The sequence below is a fragment of the Dermacentor albipictus genome, chromosome 1 (assembly GCF_038994185.2).
Source record: "Dermacentor albipictus isolate Rhodes 1998 colony chromosome 1, USDA_Dalb.pri_finalv2, whole genome shotgun sequence".
NCBI classification, from domain to species: Eukaryota; Metazoa; Arthropoda; class Arachnida; order Ixodida; family Ixodidae; genus Dermacentor; species Dermacentor albipictus.
In genome coordinates, this window is record NC_091821.1 from 507918071 (window position 1) to 507939691 (window position 21621).

At 45.0% G+C, this 21621-nt stretch overlaps 1 protein-coding gene across 1 annotated transcript in view; it reads right to left on the minus strand.

Annotated features, from left to right (window-relative positions):
* Positions 1-19192, minus strand: part of LOC135907591 (uncharacterized) — an 81424-nt gene extending 62232 nt beyond the window's left edge. Inside the window, exon 1 of the mRNA XM_065439274.1 lies at positions 19018-19192. Coding sequence (XP_065295346.1) covers positions 19018-19192 — 175 coding nt within the window. The remainder of the gene's footprint in view (positions 1-19017) is intronic.
* Positions 19193-21621: the final 2429 nt, after the last annotated feature.

Genomic DNA, 21621 nt, shown 5'->3' on the forward strand with positions numbered 1-21621 from the left:
GATATGCAAGAGGAGGAAGAAAAGCCAAGTCTTTCTACTTCAACACTGGGAGGCACAACCTCCACAAATAAATACGACTCTTACTTATTTTACTTTTTAAGGAGGTTACCAACTTGCATTGGCAAGTGTTCACTTCAACAAACACTGCATATTTCAGCAGCTACTGCATCATTGTTTCACATTATGAGTGAAACTGCAATTTTCTTTCTGCCACAAGTTGCCCAATTTTGTGTTTTGCAGTAGGATGTTAGCAGTGCTATTAAGGCACTTAATTACTCATGAATAGCAGTAGCGAGAAAAAAACAGTAAAGCAGTGCCTTTTTGTGCATAGACTATGCATACACCTGGTGCTCTTATGGTCATCTTTTCCCTGTCCGCTAAACCATTCTAAACAAGAAAAGTTTATACACAGACCACAACTAAACCACAGGTACCATTGGTAAGCAAAGTATATTTATTCAGTGGCATTTTCTGCAGCCCTGCTATTGTTCTTTTCTTCCTTTTCAGCTGTGCAGGTTCATTAAGAAGTGATGAGACAGTTTGACAATTTTAATCGTTGAAAGACTTAGTGAAACCTTTCTCGGGTTATTTGTTGATTTCAGACTCTGCACATTGTATTTTAAGGCGTGCTTTCTGTGGTTGTTGCTTTTTCTTTATGGGTAGGGCATGTCAACATTTTTTACACCATTTCAAGTATGTGGTGCCATAGACTGTTCTTAGATGGAGTCTTGCCCTTTCATTCTGTACAATATAATGGCGTTTTTTGTGTCCAAGGCCATTTTGCAGCGCAATTGTAGCATTTTGCCAAGTTTCGCCTCTGTTACCCAAGCTTGAAAGATTGCTACCCACTGCTGGTGGCATGACACATGTCACATTTGTTTTTCAATGAAAGGAAGTCTGTCACTTACGCTGTGCACTGGTTGTCTTTTGTCTCTTTGAATTGCAATTTGTTGCCTATATTTGCTCTTTTGTTGCAGTTCTGATTAGGAATGGCTATCATAATTGAAATTTAATCATATGGCACACAATGTGGATGATATGTAATTGCAACATATGGCCACCATAATTATTATAGAAGTTAATAATTCAATAGTGCCTTTGCATGGTGGTGCAGCCATGAATTGTGGCTATAAGGTACCAGTGCTGCAGGTAGCACTGCTTGTGCAGAATATAGTTCAACTCTACTACTTTCAAACATCATTGTCTTTATCTGTATTTGTATCGCTCCAGTTTCTGTGAACACACATCTGGTGGAAGAGTGGCTTGCACCTGCAGTTGGGTCCAATGAATAGCCAAATTTCTGCCCGTTTTCATGTTATTAGCATATTAGTAAAGCCAGTCGTTTTTCTAGTAGCCTGTTTGTCCAGTGTAGAAGCCGCTGCAGGGTGTCAGGATCTCATACACATCTTCAGCTTTGCAGGGACACAGCATCTGGCACACAGTTTGTCACTGGCCTTGTATTCGGGGCAAGTTGAGTTCACTCATTAGCAAAGGGAGAACCAAGCTTGTTGGATATGAAGTAAACCGCCTGTATACTCAGTGGCCTTTTTCATTTCGTGTGACATATGTGGTTATAGCGACCCTTGTTTTAAGCACTTCTTGTCCAGCAGCAGTCATTTGCTTTTGAAACACTCAGGATAGCTTACAGCAAGCTGGACAGGAACAACACTGAAATACCAGCAGATGTTAATTCTTGCACTTATTATGCGAAGCTTCGTACAGTATGATGAGAGTGTAAATAAATGAGGGTGTTCCTCAAGGCCTTGTAGCACATGTCGCGAGTTTGGAGCAACATGATGTATAGCACTTTTTTGATCGCATGCTATAGGTTTAGCTGGTGTGGCCATGCTTGAAGTGCAGTGCAAGGTCAAGAAAACAGATATCTATGAGCAGCACCCTGGTAAAGGAGACTCTGGCGAAACTAGTGGGAAGCCTGTTGAACATCTGGTTGACCCACTACTTGCTGGCTCCATCAGGCAAAGTATGATAAACAGAAGGAAGTCATCAACACATCAGAAGGTTTTTACATATAAACACTGTGCTAAGGTCATAACATGCCAACAAGTCTTAGTGCACAGGCTATGCACGACCAACTACATATGCCATCTGTTCGGACATTGCTCATTGTAACTAACAAGGATGGAGTGGACAAAAAAACAACAGCAGCTCCATTAATTTGGTTTCACTGGTATCAACAGTGTTTTGTAAGCGTACATTGCGATACTCCCCAATGCCTTCTTGGGTGACATCAGCAACGACCAGCTTGAGGCAAGGGGTAATAGACGTCTTTACAAGCTAAAAATGCATGCATGCATGGAGAGCACATTGTGTCCAAAAAGTAGGCACTTCACAGGGGCACTGGAGAAGAAACAGGTTATTAACAGTGGGCAAAGACAGGCTACTAAACACCCAGCATTGTTGCCATGTAACAACCTCTGAAACAATCGCTCTTAAAGAGGAAATTATCTTTGTTTATCCATAAAAAGGGCAGATGGGCAAAGCTCCTTCAGTAATGCTGCCAGCTTCAAAAGCCCATTTTGCGCCCCCCCCCCCCATCCTGAATGCTTCCTTCTTAAGACTTTGCTGGGTGCAAGCATTCTACTGTTCAAAATCTGTCATTGAGAGCACTGTTGGTTTGGTGGCAATAAAGTTCAGAAGCAATTGCAACAAACCTCCCTTCCTAGTTGGCCTGGATGCTTACGGTGCTTATAAAGCAGCACCAAGGGGCAAGAAAGCTGAACGGATGCCTCCAATACATTGTTCGTTTATCATACTTTTCTGTTAGTAACAACCATGAGACTTGAAACCAACAAGCTCAAGTTCGGCACTCGCGTGGTTACTGCGGAGGATCCATAAAAAGCACAAAAGCAGAAAACTCAAGGAAAAGGATAAAGCACCATTTAACACTTAGTATTGTTACAGCCCACCCCCTTCATTTATTTTGTGTGGTCGTGCTACCTCTTTTTACTATAGATAGGCATAAACTTAGGTGATGTTCCCAATCAGTGTACAATTTTTATATACACTATGTGCTGGTTCAAAGAGGCTCGAAACACTGCAATGGAAGCTTCAAGTAGAAAAGGTGCCTGGGAGAAAAAAAAAGCTGTGCTGCGACCATCTTGGCAACATCTCCCCTTAATAAAAATTGTGCTTCCATACTAACTTGAGCCCTCCAGTTTAGAGTAAAGTACCAGTGCACTTATCAACAATGAATCAATTCTCAAAGAGTATGTGCAGTCCAGCCAAAAGCAGGGGCAAGAATCCGCATTGTGCTCCTGCATTGAAGGTGAATAACACGTACCATAATGGCGAATGTGCTTTAGTAAGTTTCCCTGCAATATGAATTTGTAATGTACAATGAATAGTCGATGAAGCTTACCACGAGCACAGATGCACTTGCAAAGTATGGCACAATTGAAAATGATGAGCACAGTGTAAACCTATGTGCGCTTTCCACTCTTAGTACGCTTTACTACACAATGCTTATTCACACCCCTGTATTGCGGTGTAGCAAGCTACAAAAAAAAAACGTCGCATAATCAGGCTTTTTACGATTATCTTTCTCGCAAAACACTAATATTTCGCGGTGAAGCATACTAAAAGTGAAGAGGGGCCACTGTCACTGGACATAATAGGAGTTCTTTAATTATACACTCGCGCACCCGCCGCCTCTCAGGTCGCCTAAGTGGACATAGTAGACATAGGATAGCGGCCCCCTCCCACTTTTAGTATGCTTCACCGCGTAACTAAAGTGTACTGCGGCGAAGAAGCCGTACATTTGTATTGAGTGAATAAACAAATGTTTTTTACAACAGTGCAGAAATAAACGCGCACCATACATCAGTCTACCACACGGAAGAGCGTCGTAACATACGGTAGCTGATTCACACATGCCGTGTAGCCCACTTATCAGTCGTAAAGGGTATTATGGGTAATTCAATATTTCAGACACACATTTGTGTTTATGTTTACGTTCGCACTCCTTGCGTAATAAGACTCCCAGAACTTCCACAATAGAAAGTAATTGACAACACACAAACGCAAAGAACACGGAGATATGTCTCGTTTTCAACTCGGCCGTCATGCAAATGACATATAGCGCGGAAAAACGTGAACATGCTGTGTGTTAGCGTCGTAAGCTTCACACTAGGCAAGGAGCTAGCACACCACCATCCCGCGACAGCCGCTAATGAGACCAAGACGGGAGCACATGTCTATGAACGCACATACGGAGTCCCTAAGCCACTCTGCTCCTCCGCCACCGCCGCTACACGGCTGCACCACTCGTTTCAAGCACAGCACACCAAACACACATTCAGCGCTGAACAGTGGGCGGTCGACGCTGTTGCATTGACGTGACTTGCAGCGAGCAGCACATCCCTCGATGTCTGTTAAGCAAAGTCGGACACGGCGACGCCACATCGCGGTTCGCAGAACTTCGCTGCCGAGGCGCTAGGCCAGTTCGATATTGCAATTGTCACCACCGCCGGTTATCAAGAAAGCACGGGTCACACAACGCAGATTCTGTACTGCCAGTGCTCACTCGTACAGGCACGCTCACGCTCGCATCGCTCTCGGCGTATCTTTAGGTCATTCCTTCCACTGGACTTCTACCCAAAGATTCGATATCTGTTTGGTATGGGCTATGTGGTCTTTGGTTCTGCGAGAGAGCCGGGAATATTTTCCCCACTGTGAAACATCGCTGTGCGTGTTTTAGCTAACATTTACCGTAGAAACCCATTTCTTCCTTTTCTCGACGGCACTCGTAAAGAGTCGCAAATTTTTACTTGCCAGTATAGTGTGTACTTCTATTTCGTGCGTAGTTATGTGCAGTGTGTGGCAGATTCTTAATCCGCGTAATCTCGTTTTCTGTCCACATTCCCTTCTCACAGGTTACGTATGCAGCTAATTCCCAGGTGCTAAAGTGTTCTACACCAAAAGCACCTTGGCGTCGTGCAAGAGACACCCGTTGATATGTGGCTGATTCACTAGCAAGCTCGCATCTCTGTTGCCACTCTCCATCAAGTGGGATTTTCAACTACTTTTTGTGCTGCTCTGTGGTTTACTAGCTGCCGCATGGACGCTGTGAAGGCGTACTTTCGATTTGCTCTGGGGTTTAATAGTAAAGGATGGGCTACCTTTTGAGGGGAGGCATTTACTTTTGTTTGTGAGAATGTTTACCAACCTAACCAAGTGATACGTGCGTACTGTAAACAGCAGCACGAACAGAGGCGGACGACGGACGACGAAATAGGTAGGAGCACACACGAGCGCAAGCTCTACTAAAAGTTTGCTTTTGATGACAAAGGTATTAAACACACTGGTCAACTTGGCAAAGGTAAAAATCCGTGCATGCGTGGCAGAACAGCCATGTGCGACAAGAACAAAATATGAAAAAGCCATGTCATGTGCAATAAACGTGCGTGAAAAACGAGAACTATCGGACAAATCTTTAGAAAAAGCGAAAGATTTGTCCGATAAGTGATACTACCCAACGAGAAATACTCTTTTGAGAACTGCAACTTTTTCCCACTAAGGGCAACAGATAACTTGGTGATGCATTCGTTTCGTTTGTAATCAATAAATATTGCTTCTGGAACTCCTCTGGTGTTGCGGTATAGAGCAGAAAGAACGATTGTTTCATCTCAAAGACCAGAACACAAGAGGACTTATGGAAGCACTATTTATTCATCACGAAGAAATATTCATAAGCAGGATTTCTGTGACCCTTAGTGGGAAAGAATTGCTGCAGTACTTCTCGTTAATATCACTTACAGGACAAACCTTTCAGTTTTCATGTTTTTGACGCACATGTTTATTCTACAGGACGTATTTCGGTCCTTTTTTGTTGTGCTGGGCTGTTTCTGCTGCGCATCCATGGTTTTTTTTTGTGAAGTTGGCTAGTGTGTTTAAAATCTTCGTCTTCACGAATAAACTTCTAGTTCAGTCAGCGTTCATTGTGTTCCTACCTTAATTCATCCTTCTCGTCTGTGTTTGGGTGGTTGTCAAATATAAATGTACAATGAATTGGCGTAGTGCCCATAGAATTGATACATGAAGTTATTTGCGCTGTTTGTTTCAGGAAGAACGCTATAGGGCCTTACTTCTCTTTGTTTTCGACACTGAGTACATTTTTCTAGTTCAACTTCGAGGAGTCCCCTAAGGAAGCCAATAAGAGCGGTGGTAACTTCCTTTGTGTGTAAGATTTATGAATTTCATCCATTCAAGGCATGACATGGCACATGCCTGATTGTAGGTTGCAAGCATTCGTAGTAAGATCTACTTTTCGGTTCTCATGACGCTTCTTTGTACTGCGCTGCATTCTCCAGGCACATGAACCTTTTTATGCTCTAAGTGCATGCGTTCTTTTTCTATATGTTGGAGCGAAAATTGTGAGCTTAAATATGCATATATATCATTTTCCTTCTAATTTTTTTCAACATGGGTGCTGTAGGTTCCTCCGTCTTTCAGTTACTGCTTTGTCCCAATTTTTATGCAACCTTTATGTATTTTATGCAGCAAAATTCTGGTGCTATTTTATTAACACTTTATCTGCGAAATTGAGGTAATTGGTGTTTCGTATATGCATTTATTTGCGTTTTTCACTGTCTCACCAATCTGGCTGTCGAGTCATTGGAACCTTTTCTCATCCTTTATGACTATTTATGGGGTGCTTGATACTGAAAGTGCAGGTGACCATTTATTTGGCTGTTTGGAATTGTGTTAGCCGTGTGTTACTACCAATTTTCTGTGCTAAATAATTATTTTTTCTCTTATCGTTCAAGGCATTAGCCTTTCCTTATCTCTTCACTGACTGAGGTACCACTTAGTTGCTGGGTATAGGGAAAAAGGCCCCAAAAAGTGCTTTACTTAGCTGTGTGCAAATCCGGAAAAATTACCTGAAAATGCGCTCACTAAATTGAAGATATGCCACCAACAAACTCTTCTGTACTCCAAATTAACATAATTAAAATGGTGTACTGTTTGTTCTTGACTTGTGCCAGGGAGATAAGCTGCTTTCATTGCACAAAAGCTTTCCAAGTTCATTTCTGAAGAAAGCAATCCTGGCTTGTCAGAAACATTATTCAGGTGTTCACCATGCCCGACAACTTTCTAAATGATGCCTCGTCAAATAATAGCTAATTTGAGTGATGTTATTTTATGAAATAATTAGGCAACATGAAAATATACATATCTCGAAGACAAAGCTGAGGCAAGTCTACTTTGGTACTTCATTAAATTTTAATCGCGGTGAAAGACGTGCTAGAGCTTGTATATATTTACGTGAAGTTATTTGTTTCAAGTTTGTTATTTTGCCTTCTCACAGTCAGCCGTAGCTCTTCCTGTGATGTGTTAGTGCGCGCAACAATTTGATGTAACATATTCAGATGTCTTTTGTGTATTCACATGCAAGCAGCTTCAAGTGTTCATGTGTTCAAAGTTGGTTGTTACAAGGGTATGCTTAAGCCCTGCCTTGTGAGTCGCTTTGCCTTCTAGTCATAAACTTAAGTCGAAAGTGAAGAGCACAATGATCGTTTTGATTGGATTCATATGTATAGGCCTTTCAGATGTATTTACAGTGCTAGAGTGCTGTAGGTACTAGCCTATGTCTCCAGGTTCGATGTAGTGGTGCCCTATGCACTGTAATAATGTTTCACGTGCACGCATCTTTAGTGTAAATTAGGTGCTTCAAGTTGATCAGTATCTCGTTTGATTTTGTTTGTGTTTGGGAAAGTTATGGGCAGGCACCAGGGCATGCAAGTGTGAACAGCAAAGCAATTTCAATATATGAATAAAATACACTAGCCCAACGAACCGTCAATCATATTTCAATGGCGACTTCTAAAATCTCAATGGCATCTCAACAGTGCCACAATGTGTTTTTCAATGCTGTGGCAATAATAACTCAACAACAGGTCAACAGAACTACCACAACGTCAGTTCAACGCAGAATCAATGGTAACTCAACAACCATTGAACACAACGAACACAACGGGCCGTCTAAGCACAATGGACTTTCAATGGTAACCTAACAATTCAACATTGAGGCACCCAACTTTGTTTCAATTAAATTTCAGTGGCCAATATTCAAGAGTCCTCAACACTCAACTCAACAATTCTCCAACAAACTCTCAATAATTCCTCAATAAAAAACTTAACATTGACCAACAATATTTCAATGCCTTCTGAATAATTTTTTTGTACGGGTGGCCGCCCGCAGCAGCTCGCCAGGCCATGAAAAGGAATTACCTTCAGCCCAGCAGCCACCATCTGTAACCCCTGGAGGGCTAGGAATGCTGTCTGGGCCGGGGCCAGGGCAGACCAGTCACATAACACCTTACGCATGCACCAGCAGCACGTCAGCAGTGGTGGCTGCGACGGCTCCCACTGCGGCACCTACTCCCATCAGGGAGACACCTGCCAGCAATGGTTCCATCACAAGCACAGCATCAAAAGACAAACCGTCGTCACGCGAATTACTTCAACGAAGAGGGCAACACAGAGAACATGTGTTAAACAATTTCTGGAACAGGTCGCAACGAGAGTACCTTCAAGAACTTCGTTCAGCTCACATTAATGAAAATATACACTCAGAATCAGTGAAGCTTGGAGACAGTACTGATAAAAGAATTAAACTCACCAAGACAATTGTGGAAGAAGGGACAAATGACAGAATCATTTCCGGGCAGCGACGGCAAAGTTCGCTCATGCAAATTGCGCACTTCTAGAGGCAATACGTTGCGGAGACCGGTACAAATGCTGTACCACCTAGAACCTGCTGGACAAGCTCCGTCTTGAAAAGAAACAAGCAAGCACACGCAAATTGTTCGGCCGGGAGCTGTTAAATATTATGCTCCGAAAAAAATGAGAAGAAGCCGAAGTTAGAAGCGAGCGTGGAGCCAAGCGCGCGCCTGCATTTATTAAAAGTTTTTTTGACAAGCGTCGATTAAAGAAGACGTTCTCTACTTCGGCTCCGCTTCCTGGTTTTCAACACAACCGAGCTTCGTATCCTGGTCACCGCATTATTTGTTTTCTTTTGTTTGAGCGTGCATGTAACCAGGAACCACATCAGCACTCGGCGAAGCGTACCTTTCCACGCAACCGGCTTTGCAGCGCGAGTGCGTTCCGGCTTCCCGTTCCTCCGACGTGCTGTGGCCACGTGTGGCCGCGAAGGCGCACGGACTCGTCCCAACGTGCTCCGATGGGGCAGCAATAGTGGCACAGTTCAGCCGCAGTCAGCATGTGAAGGAATGTGAAGTGATGCCAGTGGTGCTTCCGAAAAGTCAGATTGTTTTTAATACTGTATTTTTGGACGGTGACCTTCGGACGCGACCGTATAGAGTGGAAGACTTCCAGGTGGAGTCCGGAATGTCCGGAGGCATCAAGCGAATCATGCGTGGGTAGTCACGTTTAACAACTCAGTGCCCGTGAAGGAGCGGTTGGAAATGAGCAACATCAATGTCAAAGGGCGGCGATACCTCGTTGTCGATGCTAGCAAGCACCAAGTCCCTGTGAGGGTGCACTGGGTTCTGCGCAATGTCCGTGGCGAAGAAGTGGCTGCCGCATTTTTGCCGTATGGCCAAGTGTCTTGCCAAAAAGAGCGCGGTGGCAGCTTCATGGCGTCGCCGATGTAGGGCCGGCGATGCGCGTCCTTAGCTGGAAGCTAAAGCCTGGAACCACCGTTGAATACGTGCCCCATAAAACTGGAATAGCAGGCGAGCCGCTCCTCATGGTGGTCGGTGGACCATTGCCTGCGCTGCCAAAGGAAAGCTTATTCTTTTATTCTTTATTCAGTGAGTGCCCCGCTTTGCCAGAAAGGCAATATATAGCAAGGGGTTACAGACTTAAATAGAACACATCTTCATCTATACAGCACACTTGCGGCTCTTGCAGCCGGTTCCAATCTTTGATGGTCATCACAAAGAAGGAATTGTAAAAACATAGTTGTCCTTGCACGGTACTCTTTCACTTTGTGTCGGTGATCATTTCTACTGGATATGTAATTGGGTTGATACAAGTAGTTATTATAAGCAATTCCAGTGTTACCATGAAAAATACAAAAGAAAAACTTCAACCGCAGTTTTTTTCTGCGTAAAGAAAGTGATTCCCAACCCAATTCCGTTTTCATAGCGGTACAGCTATCTGTCCGCTTGTACCACCGTAAAACAAACCGCGCAGCTCTATTCTGAATCTTTTTCAAGTTTATCTATAGACCTGGCCTGCATCGGGTCCCATACAGGGCATGCGTACTCTAAAATCGGCCTAATACAGGTGAGGTAGGCTGTGTTCTTTAAATTCTGGGGTGCCCATCTAAGGTTCCGTTGGATAAAGTTAAGAGCCCTTGCTGCTTTACCAACAACATAATCAACATTAGCATTCCATGAGCAATCATGCGATAAAACAACACCCAGATATTTGCATGTCGGTTCAGTAGCAATCACATACATATTCAGGCTGTAAGATGTTTCAATTTGTTTCTTTTTTTTGGAAACACGCATGTGCACACACGTTTTTGGGTTCAACGTCATTTGCCACTTCTGGCACCACCTTGTAATACGATCCAAATCGTCCTGCAAAGAAACGCCGTCACTTGCGTCCCTAATCTGCCGATATAAAACACAGTCGTCGGCAAATAAACGCATGCGCGATGAAATACCCACAGAAATCTCATTAACAAAAATGAGGAATAAGAGCGGTCCAAGGACGGAGCCTAGTGGCACGCCTGACGATACACCAACATGGGATGAACACCTCCCATTTAAAAGCACGCATTGACGCCTGTCGAACAAGTATTTGGTCATCCAAGTTAGTACATTCTAGTCAGAATTTAGAATCTGCAGTTTACGAGGAGAAGGGAGTACGACACGGTGTCGAAGGCCTTTCGAAAATCTAAAAATACATAATCTCTTCGCCCACCCTTATCAACGTTGGAAGCCAACTCATGAAAGAACTCTACAAGTTGCGTGGTACAAGAAAATCCTTTGCGAAAACCGTGCTGCTCATTTATCAGAACATTATTATCTGTAAGATGGGTCAATATGTGCTTAAATAGGATATGTTCAAAGAGTTTACATGATATCAATGTTAATAAAATGGGCTGGTAATTGGTTAAGTCCTTTTTTTAGCCACCCTTATGAACCAGAACAACATGGGAAATTTCTCAATCATCGCGTAAAGTGCCTGTTGAAAGGGACTTAGTGTAAATTATGTAAAGGTAAAGCAAAATGGGCACAGCACATCACTTTAGTACATGAGGAGAGATACCATCAGGACCAACTGCTTTGGATTCGTCTTGGCTTTTAAGAAGAGAACGTATACCACGAACACTCAGTTCCACCGGCGGCATCAGTGGAAACGTGCTTGGGTGCGGTTGGGAAGGAGCGTCATGCTTAGGTAAAAATACGGATTGGAAATACGTATTTAAACATGTGGCTTCAGCTTCCTCATCGACTATAACCGTATCATTAAAATTCAGTTCGCTGACTCCAACATTATCAGATCTGCACTCCTTGAAATAATGCCAGAACGACTTGGGATTAGTTTTCACTTTATTATTGAGCCCTTCAAAATATCTCTCTTTTGCTTTTTCGACACTTGCTTTATACTGCTCCGTTAATGCTTGTAATTCTTTCGCGTGCTCACTGCTTCCAGTTTTCTTTAATTTACGGAAAACTCGTCGCCTTCTCCTGATTTCTCTCAAAATACCTGACGTCATCCATGGCTTCTTGCATTTATTAATCTTTGCCTGCTTGCATCGCAGGTATATACTTATCCACAAGGGCTAACACCTTATCCCTCACCTTAAGCCATAAATCGTTTACACCAACGGTTTCAGCAATGCACTCAAACACGGGCAAATAACCTTCTAGCTTTTGAGCTATGCTTGAGTAGTCACCCTTGCTGAATAGAAAAACCTTTCTAGTTGCACAACTTAAGGTTCTTCTGCTCTCTTTTTTAATGTCTGCAACAACTGCCATGTGGTCACTGATACCTGGAATAACACTGACATTATTCACCAAACTGGGTTTATTCGAGAACACGAGGTCTAGAACGTTACTATTTCGAATTGGGCAAGTAGCAAATTAAATAAGACCAAAATTGTCAATAATATTTTTCATTTCTATGTTTACACGGCACCCAGTGCTGCTTACACATATTCCATCACGCCATTCTAAATCTGGCAAGTTAAAATCACCAGCAAGAATGAATTGTCTGCTTGAAACTTCCGAGATAATTTCATTCAGCGATTGAAGTGTATTGTAATCACAGTTCGGTGGTCTGTAATATGCACCTACGGCGAACGAAGAATTATCATCTAGGGTTACTGTGCACCAAACAGATTCGACATCACACGGGATGTCTAAGGCGGCAGATTTCAGGGAACTTCGCACAAGTGAAAATACACCGCCCCCATGGCTCCACCTATCTCTACGATACGCGACAAATTCGCTCGGAAAGACTTCACTATCGCCGAAATCACGGTTCAGCCATGATTCCGTGCCAATAACTACGTCAGCTCTCACCGTCTCAATTAGTCCTGCCAATTCTTCCGCCTTATTCATTACACGTCTACAGTTTATTAAAACGGCGACCAGGTTGTGCCGTGTTATTTTTTTTTCAGGCAAGCATAATTTCTTTCTTTTTAGTGGGGCAACTACCTAATTTTCGTCATCCCATACGTAAATTTTTTCACCAAGAGTAAGCCTATCAAAATTCAGTTTAACTTTTGTTTTCTCGCCTTTGTGTGCCTTACCGTATTCCCATAATCGCTTCCGTACTTCCCGAGTAGCTGGCGCATAATCCTGATCAACTCTGATCTCTGACCCCTTAAATTTTCTTGCATTGGACAAAATTTCTTGTTTTTCTTTATACGAAGAGAGGTTTGCAATAATTGGCCTCTTTTTTTGTTCTCGGTATACACCAATCCGATGTGCTCTTTGTAGTGATGTAACTTAAATTCCCAGCTTGTCGCCAACGATCTTTTTAATCAACTCCTCTGATTGGTCCCACGTTTCCGCCCTGTTGTCATCCACTCCGTAAAACAAAAGGTTTTGTCTCCGACCTCTGTTCTCTAGGTCAATATTCTTAACCTGCAAATCCCTGAATACTTTCTGAAGAGTCTCAAGTTCATCCTTATGTTCTGAAACTGCTCTACCAAGGTCCTGAACTTGTTCCTTAGTTGCTTCAAGGCTGCCTTTTATGTCCGCTATCATTCCTTCATGTACGGCGATCCTGGATTCAATAGCATCTAGCTTATTCAAGATTGCAGTCGGCCCTTTTTGCAGGCTTTGCAATATCTCCATCTCGAAAGGACCCGGATTAAGTTCGATATCGCCGGAAAGCAACAAAAGCAGGAACACGTGCAAAAATCCGTTCAAACATAGAAAAGACCTACTTCTAGGCGCACGCGCTCGTTTACGACAACAAGCATCAGCAAATACCATAGTGGGAGGAGCCGGCAAAGCACACAATAGTCGTGAGACACGAATAGGGTAATGCAAACCAACCTGCGTGAATAACAGGGGAATCAGCTGCATGTCTGCCAGCGTGCCGGCTCCAATTCCCACGAGGCAGAAGCGTCGCTCATCTATATAGTGTCCACTCTGGTCACGTGGGCGTCGATTTCCAGCGGTGATTGGTCGAGGGCAATCGCTCGAATTCCACCAGGCGCCGAGCACTGCACTGAAGATAATGGGCCTTGAATTGTCAATGTGGCTTAACAAGTCGTGGGATGTGATACCCGCCAAAGATGAAGGTACCGCTGAAGTTCGGTTTTGGCCATCACGAAATTCTGTGCTGCCCACAAGCGCACCGAGCCAGAAGGTCATTCCAAGACTTGCGTGAATAACAGGGGAATCAGCTGCATGTCTGCCAGCGTGCCGGCTCCAAAATAAAGTAGAAAATAGAGTAGAAATGCGGAAATGTGAACCATGGTAAAATTTAGTCATCAATAATTTTTTTTGCCTTTTTTGACATCAACAACATGCGAATACATGTACACGCAGGCACATATTCGCCGTGACTGCCGCGTTCCCCGTGGCTCACGATGCAAACGATTTGGGCACGACCAAAGTCAGCGTGTACTAACGTACTCTAGTATGACAGGAACAACAAGGAAGTCTGACGTGCTGGTGCACGGAATGGACGAAACGGAAGTGGAAGAAATGAGCGCGGTGGCTACGGACACTGCAAAGCCGCTACGAACGCGCCCAGAAACTTAAGGACAACCAAGATCTCCAAAACATGACAAGCGTGCAGGAAACGCAACAAAATCAGGCTGCTGAGGTGATGCCAGACGCTTTGCAGCCAGTAGACAGCAGGAGTGCGAGTGCCTTTCTTTCTTCATTCATTTATTCAAAACATTCCTGCCAAAATTCCACGCCACCCTTGGCAGCTGCGATCACACAACCACATAATGCAATGACAAAGAAATAGAGTAGAAATGCGGAAATGTGAACCATAGTAAAATTTAGACATCAATAATTTTTTTGCCTTTTTTGACATCAAAAACATGCGAATACATGTACATACAGGTACATACAGGTACATGATACAGCTATGTCGAAGCAGCAGTCATCCGGGCAAAAAACATATATCGGACTTCCACAATGAAAGCAGACTCGCAGAGTAAAAGGAAATCAACTAAAATCAGTCCAGCACTGTCTTTATTCTGTATTAAGAAAAAATTTTTCATGATAGCTATTTCATGATATTCGTTTAGTAGATCTGGCTTGTTTAAAGTTAGTTTTTGATCGCCGTATTTTGTACGGGAGCACTGCCTGGGTATGAAATTCTTTCGTAGGTAGTGCAGAACAGGTTTCACTTCATATTTGGTTCGGAATGTTTTAGTTGTGCGGTACTGCTGCGAAATTTTTAAGGCCAGTGTATATTTATGTAATTTATGAATAGTCAATATTTTATTTGAGTTAAAGAAGGGTGTGGTGTCTCCCGAAAGTTCTAAATACCCGATTGCACGCACCGCTCGTTTTTGCAAAGAAGAAAGGCTCTCTAGGTTAGCCTTAGTCGTTGTTCACCATACTAAGAAACAGTAACATAACTAGGAATCAATAAGTGCGTAGTATATCTGCCTTTTCACCGCAGACGGGATATAATATCTTACTTTATTTAAAATTCCAACAGCTCGCCCCAGCTCACTTGGGAGCTTATCAGCCTGAGACGTCCATAAAATGTTTTCTTGAAATGCCACCCCCAAAAATATAACTGATGGAGATTGTTCGGTAGTAACGTTCTGAAATTTTAAATCCAATTTTACAGTCTATTTAATCCAATTTACAGTCTTTTAATCAATTTTACAGTGTTTGCTTTCGCTGTTCTTCGGCGTTATGGCGTTCCCATCGCCGTCGCCGCATGACGTACGGAACCTTGTATTTGGCTCTGCAGAGGCGCTCCCCAGTGGGGTGTTCTTCGCCACAGAGCTTGTACTTGGAGACACACTTGTGGCCCTCTCTAGGATTAGAAACACCGCATGAAAGACAAACACGTACCTTCGGTGTGGGACACACGTCGCGCCTGTGGCCGACCTTGCCGCATACTTTGCAAACTTCTATTTGCTTCCTGTAGAAACTGCACGGATAGAGCGTGGATCCAGAACGCACATACTTGGGAGCCTTGATACCGTTGAACACAACGATTATTGTCGTCGCGTTCCCGATACGCTTCGCCCCCACGGCGAGGGGGCGGTACTTTGCAACGATATGCTGCATTATTTCGGCTTCGCTGTCCTCGAGAGCTATGCCCCTGATCAAGCCCTTGACTGTGTCGTGGGTGGTCGTTCCGTAAGCGCTGACTTCGTGTATTTTGCCTTGGACGTAGATAGCTTGTATTCGAGCATACTTCTTCGCTCGCTCCTCACACGGAGTGCTGAGCACCATAATGTTCGGATGGGTATTGCGACACGCCTTATCCTCAGCTTGATCTGCCTTCTCAATTCCCGCTGCCGCCATGATGGCAGTAGCCACGCATGCAGCTCCCGCCTTGGAAATATCGAGCCCTCCGCGGAGCCGCACGACGATCTTAATTTCTTGTGCAGGCATTGCGGGCATGCGAGCCGCCCGAATGACTGCGGTCCTCACGTGCTTGTTGAATTTAGTCTTCTGCTGAGAGCTCGGAGTATCGGTACGAGAATTCGACTCACCCTGCGTTGCATGCAGGCGTGTTCGGCTCGTGTGCCCACCGTTGTGCAGCCATCCGGGCGTGTGATGAAATTCCTCGGGCATAATTTCTTCTCCCTCTACTTGCACGCACATTTGGGAAACCTGGTAACCGTGCGTCAAAGCTGGGGGGAAAACCTCCATGTTGTCGTGGCAACATGGAGGTTGGCAACAAGCAAGCCTTGGCTTCGCTTGGGCCTAGCAATGCCTATTGGCGGTGAAGCAGGTAAAGTCCAATAAATAGATGAAAAACGCACCTTTGATGGAAAGTCGGGCATCGGAGGATAGCGGATACCTTCACGATCACAGTGGTAATAAAATCTTTGGTATCCAAACTATTTAGCACTGCGAAAGCGGGCATTAACGACGGAGCTGATATGAGCACTTCTTTGTCAGCAATGGCTCATAAAATATACGTATAAGTATCGAACAAATCTACGTATCTAAGCAAAAGTCACTGTATACAAGCTAAATTTAGCCGAGTTAAAAAATATGCCGATGCACTCAATGACGACGCGACCAAGTTCATGTTGCTAACTTTTGTATGTAGTGTGTCACGCTATTTTTATATTTTGCTTAATGAGATTTTTAGTCATGATTACTAAACCAACTTCTGAAGTAACGAAGCTAATGGATGGATGGATGGATGGATGAAAAACTTTAATAAGGTCCTGAGGTACGCGACTCGGCGCGCTGCGGGCCGCTCCCACGTTCGGACAGTCAGGCCTTGCCCGACCGCCGCATCGTGGGCCCTCTGGACAGCCCATAGTTGCGACCCGGCATCGGGGCTCTTGATAGCGGAAAGCCACTTGTCCTCGTTGATTTGTTCTGTGCTTCGTAACGAGGGGCAACGCCAGAGCATATGGTCTAGGCTAGCGATGTCATTGCAGTGCCTGCAAGAACTAGTGGCATAGGTGTCGGGATAAATTTTGTGGAATAAAGCCGGGTTGGGATATGAGCCTGCTTGCAATAATTTGAGGGTTCATGCCTGCGCTCTATTTAACTTCTTGTGTGGAAGGGGAAAGTCTCTCCTGCCGAGATAAAAGTGCTGCGCAATTTCGTTGTATGTGGTCGGTTGACCTCTATTCTCCACCACTGAGAGAACCATAGCTGAACCATAGCCGCGGCGCTGGTTATAAAACAAGAAGACAGGATAGGCAGGGAAGTCCATGTCGTTACCAACTCGAAACAGGCCTGCCGTAACTTTACGAACGGACGAACACGTACCGCTGCTGGCGGCTCAGATTCTAGGCCCGAGGCTGCAAGAATACCATCAAATCACGTGGACGCCGGGTCACGCGGGTCTGGAGGGGAACGAAAGGGCGAACGCCCTAGCTCGAGCGCTAATCAACCGAGCGGGGCAAGACCAATCGTCTCAACAATCCCCACCCTTTACCTTCATGCCCCTGCCATCCAATTACTGCGGCCGACTCGAGATCCAGCGACTCAACCGCAGGATTTATCCTCCGCCTCACAAAAAGCTAGGCATTGAAGATGCCGTAGCTCTCCGACTTTAACAGACCAACACATTTTCAAACCTACACAGATACAGTAAAATGTTCCCACATACATATCGCGGCATCTGCCCCTGGCGCGGCGACACACGCCCTACACTCTTTCACATATCGTGGGGGTGCGAGGGCAAACGTCAACACTTAAAGACTCCTAGCACGTCATTTGAGTGGCGGGAGGTACAGCTGACCGGCAATACCCTGGCGGGACAAAAAGCTCTCGTCCAGCAAATACTTCGAGCAGCCGTGGCCAGTGGAGTCCTGGAATGAGGACCCCACCCACTCGACCTCAAGAGCAACAACCTCGATGGTCCGAATAAATGTTTTTTTTCTCTCTCTCTCTCCACCACTGCGGGCCGGTGTTGGAGTTCTCCATGTACGCAGAAAGCGATACCTCGCGCCTTGGAGTGGGCCAGCTCGTAGAGGTTTGTGGGGCTTCCCATGATGGATCCCATGTGAGCGGGGAACCACGTGAGAGTGTGGGTGGCGATGCTTTTGCCGTCGAGGATGCGACAGGTTTCCTTACACACGGAGCCAACGCTGAAGGCGCGGATGGCTGCCCTCGAGTGACAAAATGTTGGCATGTTTGTCGTCCAGGAGCGCCAAGGCAAGGGTCACTTGCTCGGCCGCATGCGATGACGTGCTTCGTACCGAAGCGGCGTTAACGGTCGAACCCCTGTGGTTGATTGACACTACCGTGAAATTGTTGCTGTTGCCATACTGGGCCGCATCAACGAATCAGCTGCCGCCAGGGAGTTCTGTTGCGCGGCGTAGGAGCGCAACAGAAAAGTGCAATCACACAATGCAATCACGACGCGCAAGCGGGCATGTCACTTGGTGTTTTGTATTTCGCAGGCATTATCAGTAAGCTGCAATACACTAATACCTCATAGATATATAGAAAGACAGAAACTGTTTATTCGGACGCTTTGCAAACCGCTCTGCAATTTTCTAATTAGAATTTTTTTCCTAACGAAGCTAGGAGCCGCACTATACGTGTCCGCCCCAACGTGGCTGTTTTTAGCACTGATACCTTTCCTGCTTATATACTGCGATAATCTTGACGTCACGCTATTTTTCATGAGGAGCGTTCTAATCTGTTCCGCATTTGGACATGTGCGCCGCGGCACTGCACCCGTACGTGATCACACACAGAGCAAACAATGAAACCCATTTTGTATCGGTTTGTTAGAAAAATTGCTAAGTCCGTCTCTGTTGCCTGACCCCGAAAGTACTACGGAAGGTCAGAAATATACGGCTTTCGCTTCAAAACGCTAAAGTGAACTAGAATGCCGCATCTATTCTGCCTGATAGAGCGGTTCCGTTCTACTCACCGGCAGAAGGCTGCTGCTCGTGTGCTTCGATCGCATGTTCGCTTGCCTCCGTCGAGTCGTCATGGCGAATGCCTGCTTGCTGGCTTTTTGGGCTGCTGTCATCGTTGTCGGAATCGGCTCCGTGTGCTGCACTCCGAAGCCGCGGCGCCGGCAGCGGCGGTGGGCGGCCGGCCATTACGCATGCCACTAGAAACCACAACACGCGTGCTCATTGCCATGGCAACCGCAACGACTAGTCGGCGGTCGATCGTTTGTTAGGGACTCCGAAATGGTCAGCGCGGTGCACAGCTTGGAGGCCATGCCTCCTCGCAAAGAACTTTCATGGTAGCGACCAAGTACTAACAATACCCAGTATCTTTTGTCTGGACATGCATGCACTTTCCACCGGAAAAACCTAAACTGCGTAACCCACCACCGTTAAAATGAAGAAAGGAAACTTCTCTCGGCAGGATGTGCACTGTGGGATGAACGGGCACCCGTTTCACTCTGTCAAAGCCTCCGAGATTGGCGCCCGCTGGCAGTTTTTGCTTTGGCCGGCCCATTCGGCTAGCCAAAGCAAAAACCATTCGGCAAATAGGTGTAATCCGGCACGCGCGCCCGGCCTCCCCGTGGTAGGGCTGTTAGCCAAGGGTTCTTAGTGTGTCACGATCTATATGGTATTTAGTATCTCCAAGGGCTCTGGAGTCCGGTGGAGGCAGCCTTGCCCACGAAACCCGCAAGCAGCTATTTCATGTCTAAAAGATGTCTTGAACGGCTAATTTAAAAGTCTAGTAGCTGTCTTGATCAAGACAATTTGTAGCCATGGAGGTCTAGAAATACTTCAGCAAGCCCTGCTAACGTTACGATAAAAGTTGGCTAATGGACAGCTTGACAAGAACAAGTGAAAACTTCTTTTAGACATACTCTCAAATTTTTGCGGCAGCTGTTACAGTAACACGAGGTTTGCCCACAGTTACAATGTATTTTAAATAAGGCAAGGACATCAGAAAAAAGTTTATATTGTTGGATAGAGTGATGCACAGGTAGTTTTTCCGGATGTGAACCATGGGAATAGTGTAGTACAGCCTCATTGGTGCGTTAGTGCTTTTTACTTAAACCACTCAATTGAATGTGGCCTGTCAGAATAATTTTGCAAATAAAACAAGTTACGTATTGTATACTGATATCATGCCAATGTTTGCCCATTACAATGCGTTGGTGGGCTAGTTGGTGCAAATCCCTTAATACTTTGCCTAGCGCAAAACAACAGACACAAGAAAGACGACCAGGACAAGGCGCTACTCTCAACTGACATCATTGTATTGCGTCAATCCTTTATAAACAGCAGAAACTAGATGAACATGCGTAGTGAGTACCATGTGCAGGAACCACCAATATCCGATCACAAGAGCGCATTCATGCGACAGAATCCAAGAAACCATATTCAGCACTGTACAAGGTTAAAGAAGGCACACGAATGCACTGTGACTCCAATGACTGTATGAAGAGTGCTTCCGATATCTCTCGGCCGGTGGTATCACGGCCCTTTTTCAAAATCTAGGTATCACGAAACATGGTTTTGCGCTTGCATACGTTACAATGTTGAGCCAAATGGGAACCTGTGCCTGTTGGTATGGATCGCTCATGTTCTCTAAGGCGCTCGTTCACACAGCGGCTTGACTGCCCTAAATACACTTTGCCTAATGACAACAGACCCTTATATACCACACCGCACCCGCCGTGGTTGCTCAGTAGCGGATAGAGTGATAGAGATTTAGATGAAATGGAAAGTGAATGAAAAAATAACTGAGCGCGAGGTCGCGGGATTGAATCCCGGCCACGGTGGCCGCATTTCGATGGGGGCGAAATGCGAAAACACCCATGTACTTAGATTTAGGTGCACGTTAAAGAACCCCAGGTGGTCAAAATTTCCGGAGCCCCCCACTACGGCATGCCTCATAATCAGAAAGTGGTTTTGGCACGTAAAACCCCATATATTACTTACCACACCGATGCTGCTATCTAGAAACTTCGCGTGGTTCTTTTCACAATCTGGTTTTTTACTTGTTTTAGAAATACGGCTGCATGACATTGACAGTTTCTGAGGAGCACAAAACACTATCGAAATTTGGTATCTAGTGGCGACATTCCTTACATTGTGAGCCACTCTATAGCAATACGGCGCAACTTCAGGCCTCTTCTTTTGTGTAACACAGTTATTTTTGTTCCGCTTCCCTTTCAGTTTCTGAAGCAATACCTCTGCGACTGACGTCACCACCACACTTGTGTAACCCGCAGCCTGCAGCCTATTTAACTGTGCAATGAAACTCTGGTTCGCAGAGTGATGACAAAATTTCATTAACGAAGCTTTTAGATACATCAGAGCAATGGCGCGTTTCACAATCTTTGAGTGCGCAGACGCGTAAGATAAAGGTTCCTTACGTGCACGTTGCGAGTACATCTAGTAGGCGTGACCTGTTTGTAAGGATAGCTGCAAATATAAAAACTGGAGTTTAGCTTTTCGCAATCCGACCAACCCGGTAGCATTTCATTTCGTATTTCATGAAAATTTCATGTTCCTTCTTGAATTTTATCTACGTGCAACTTTTATCTGGTTCTAAAATA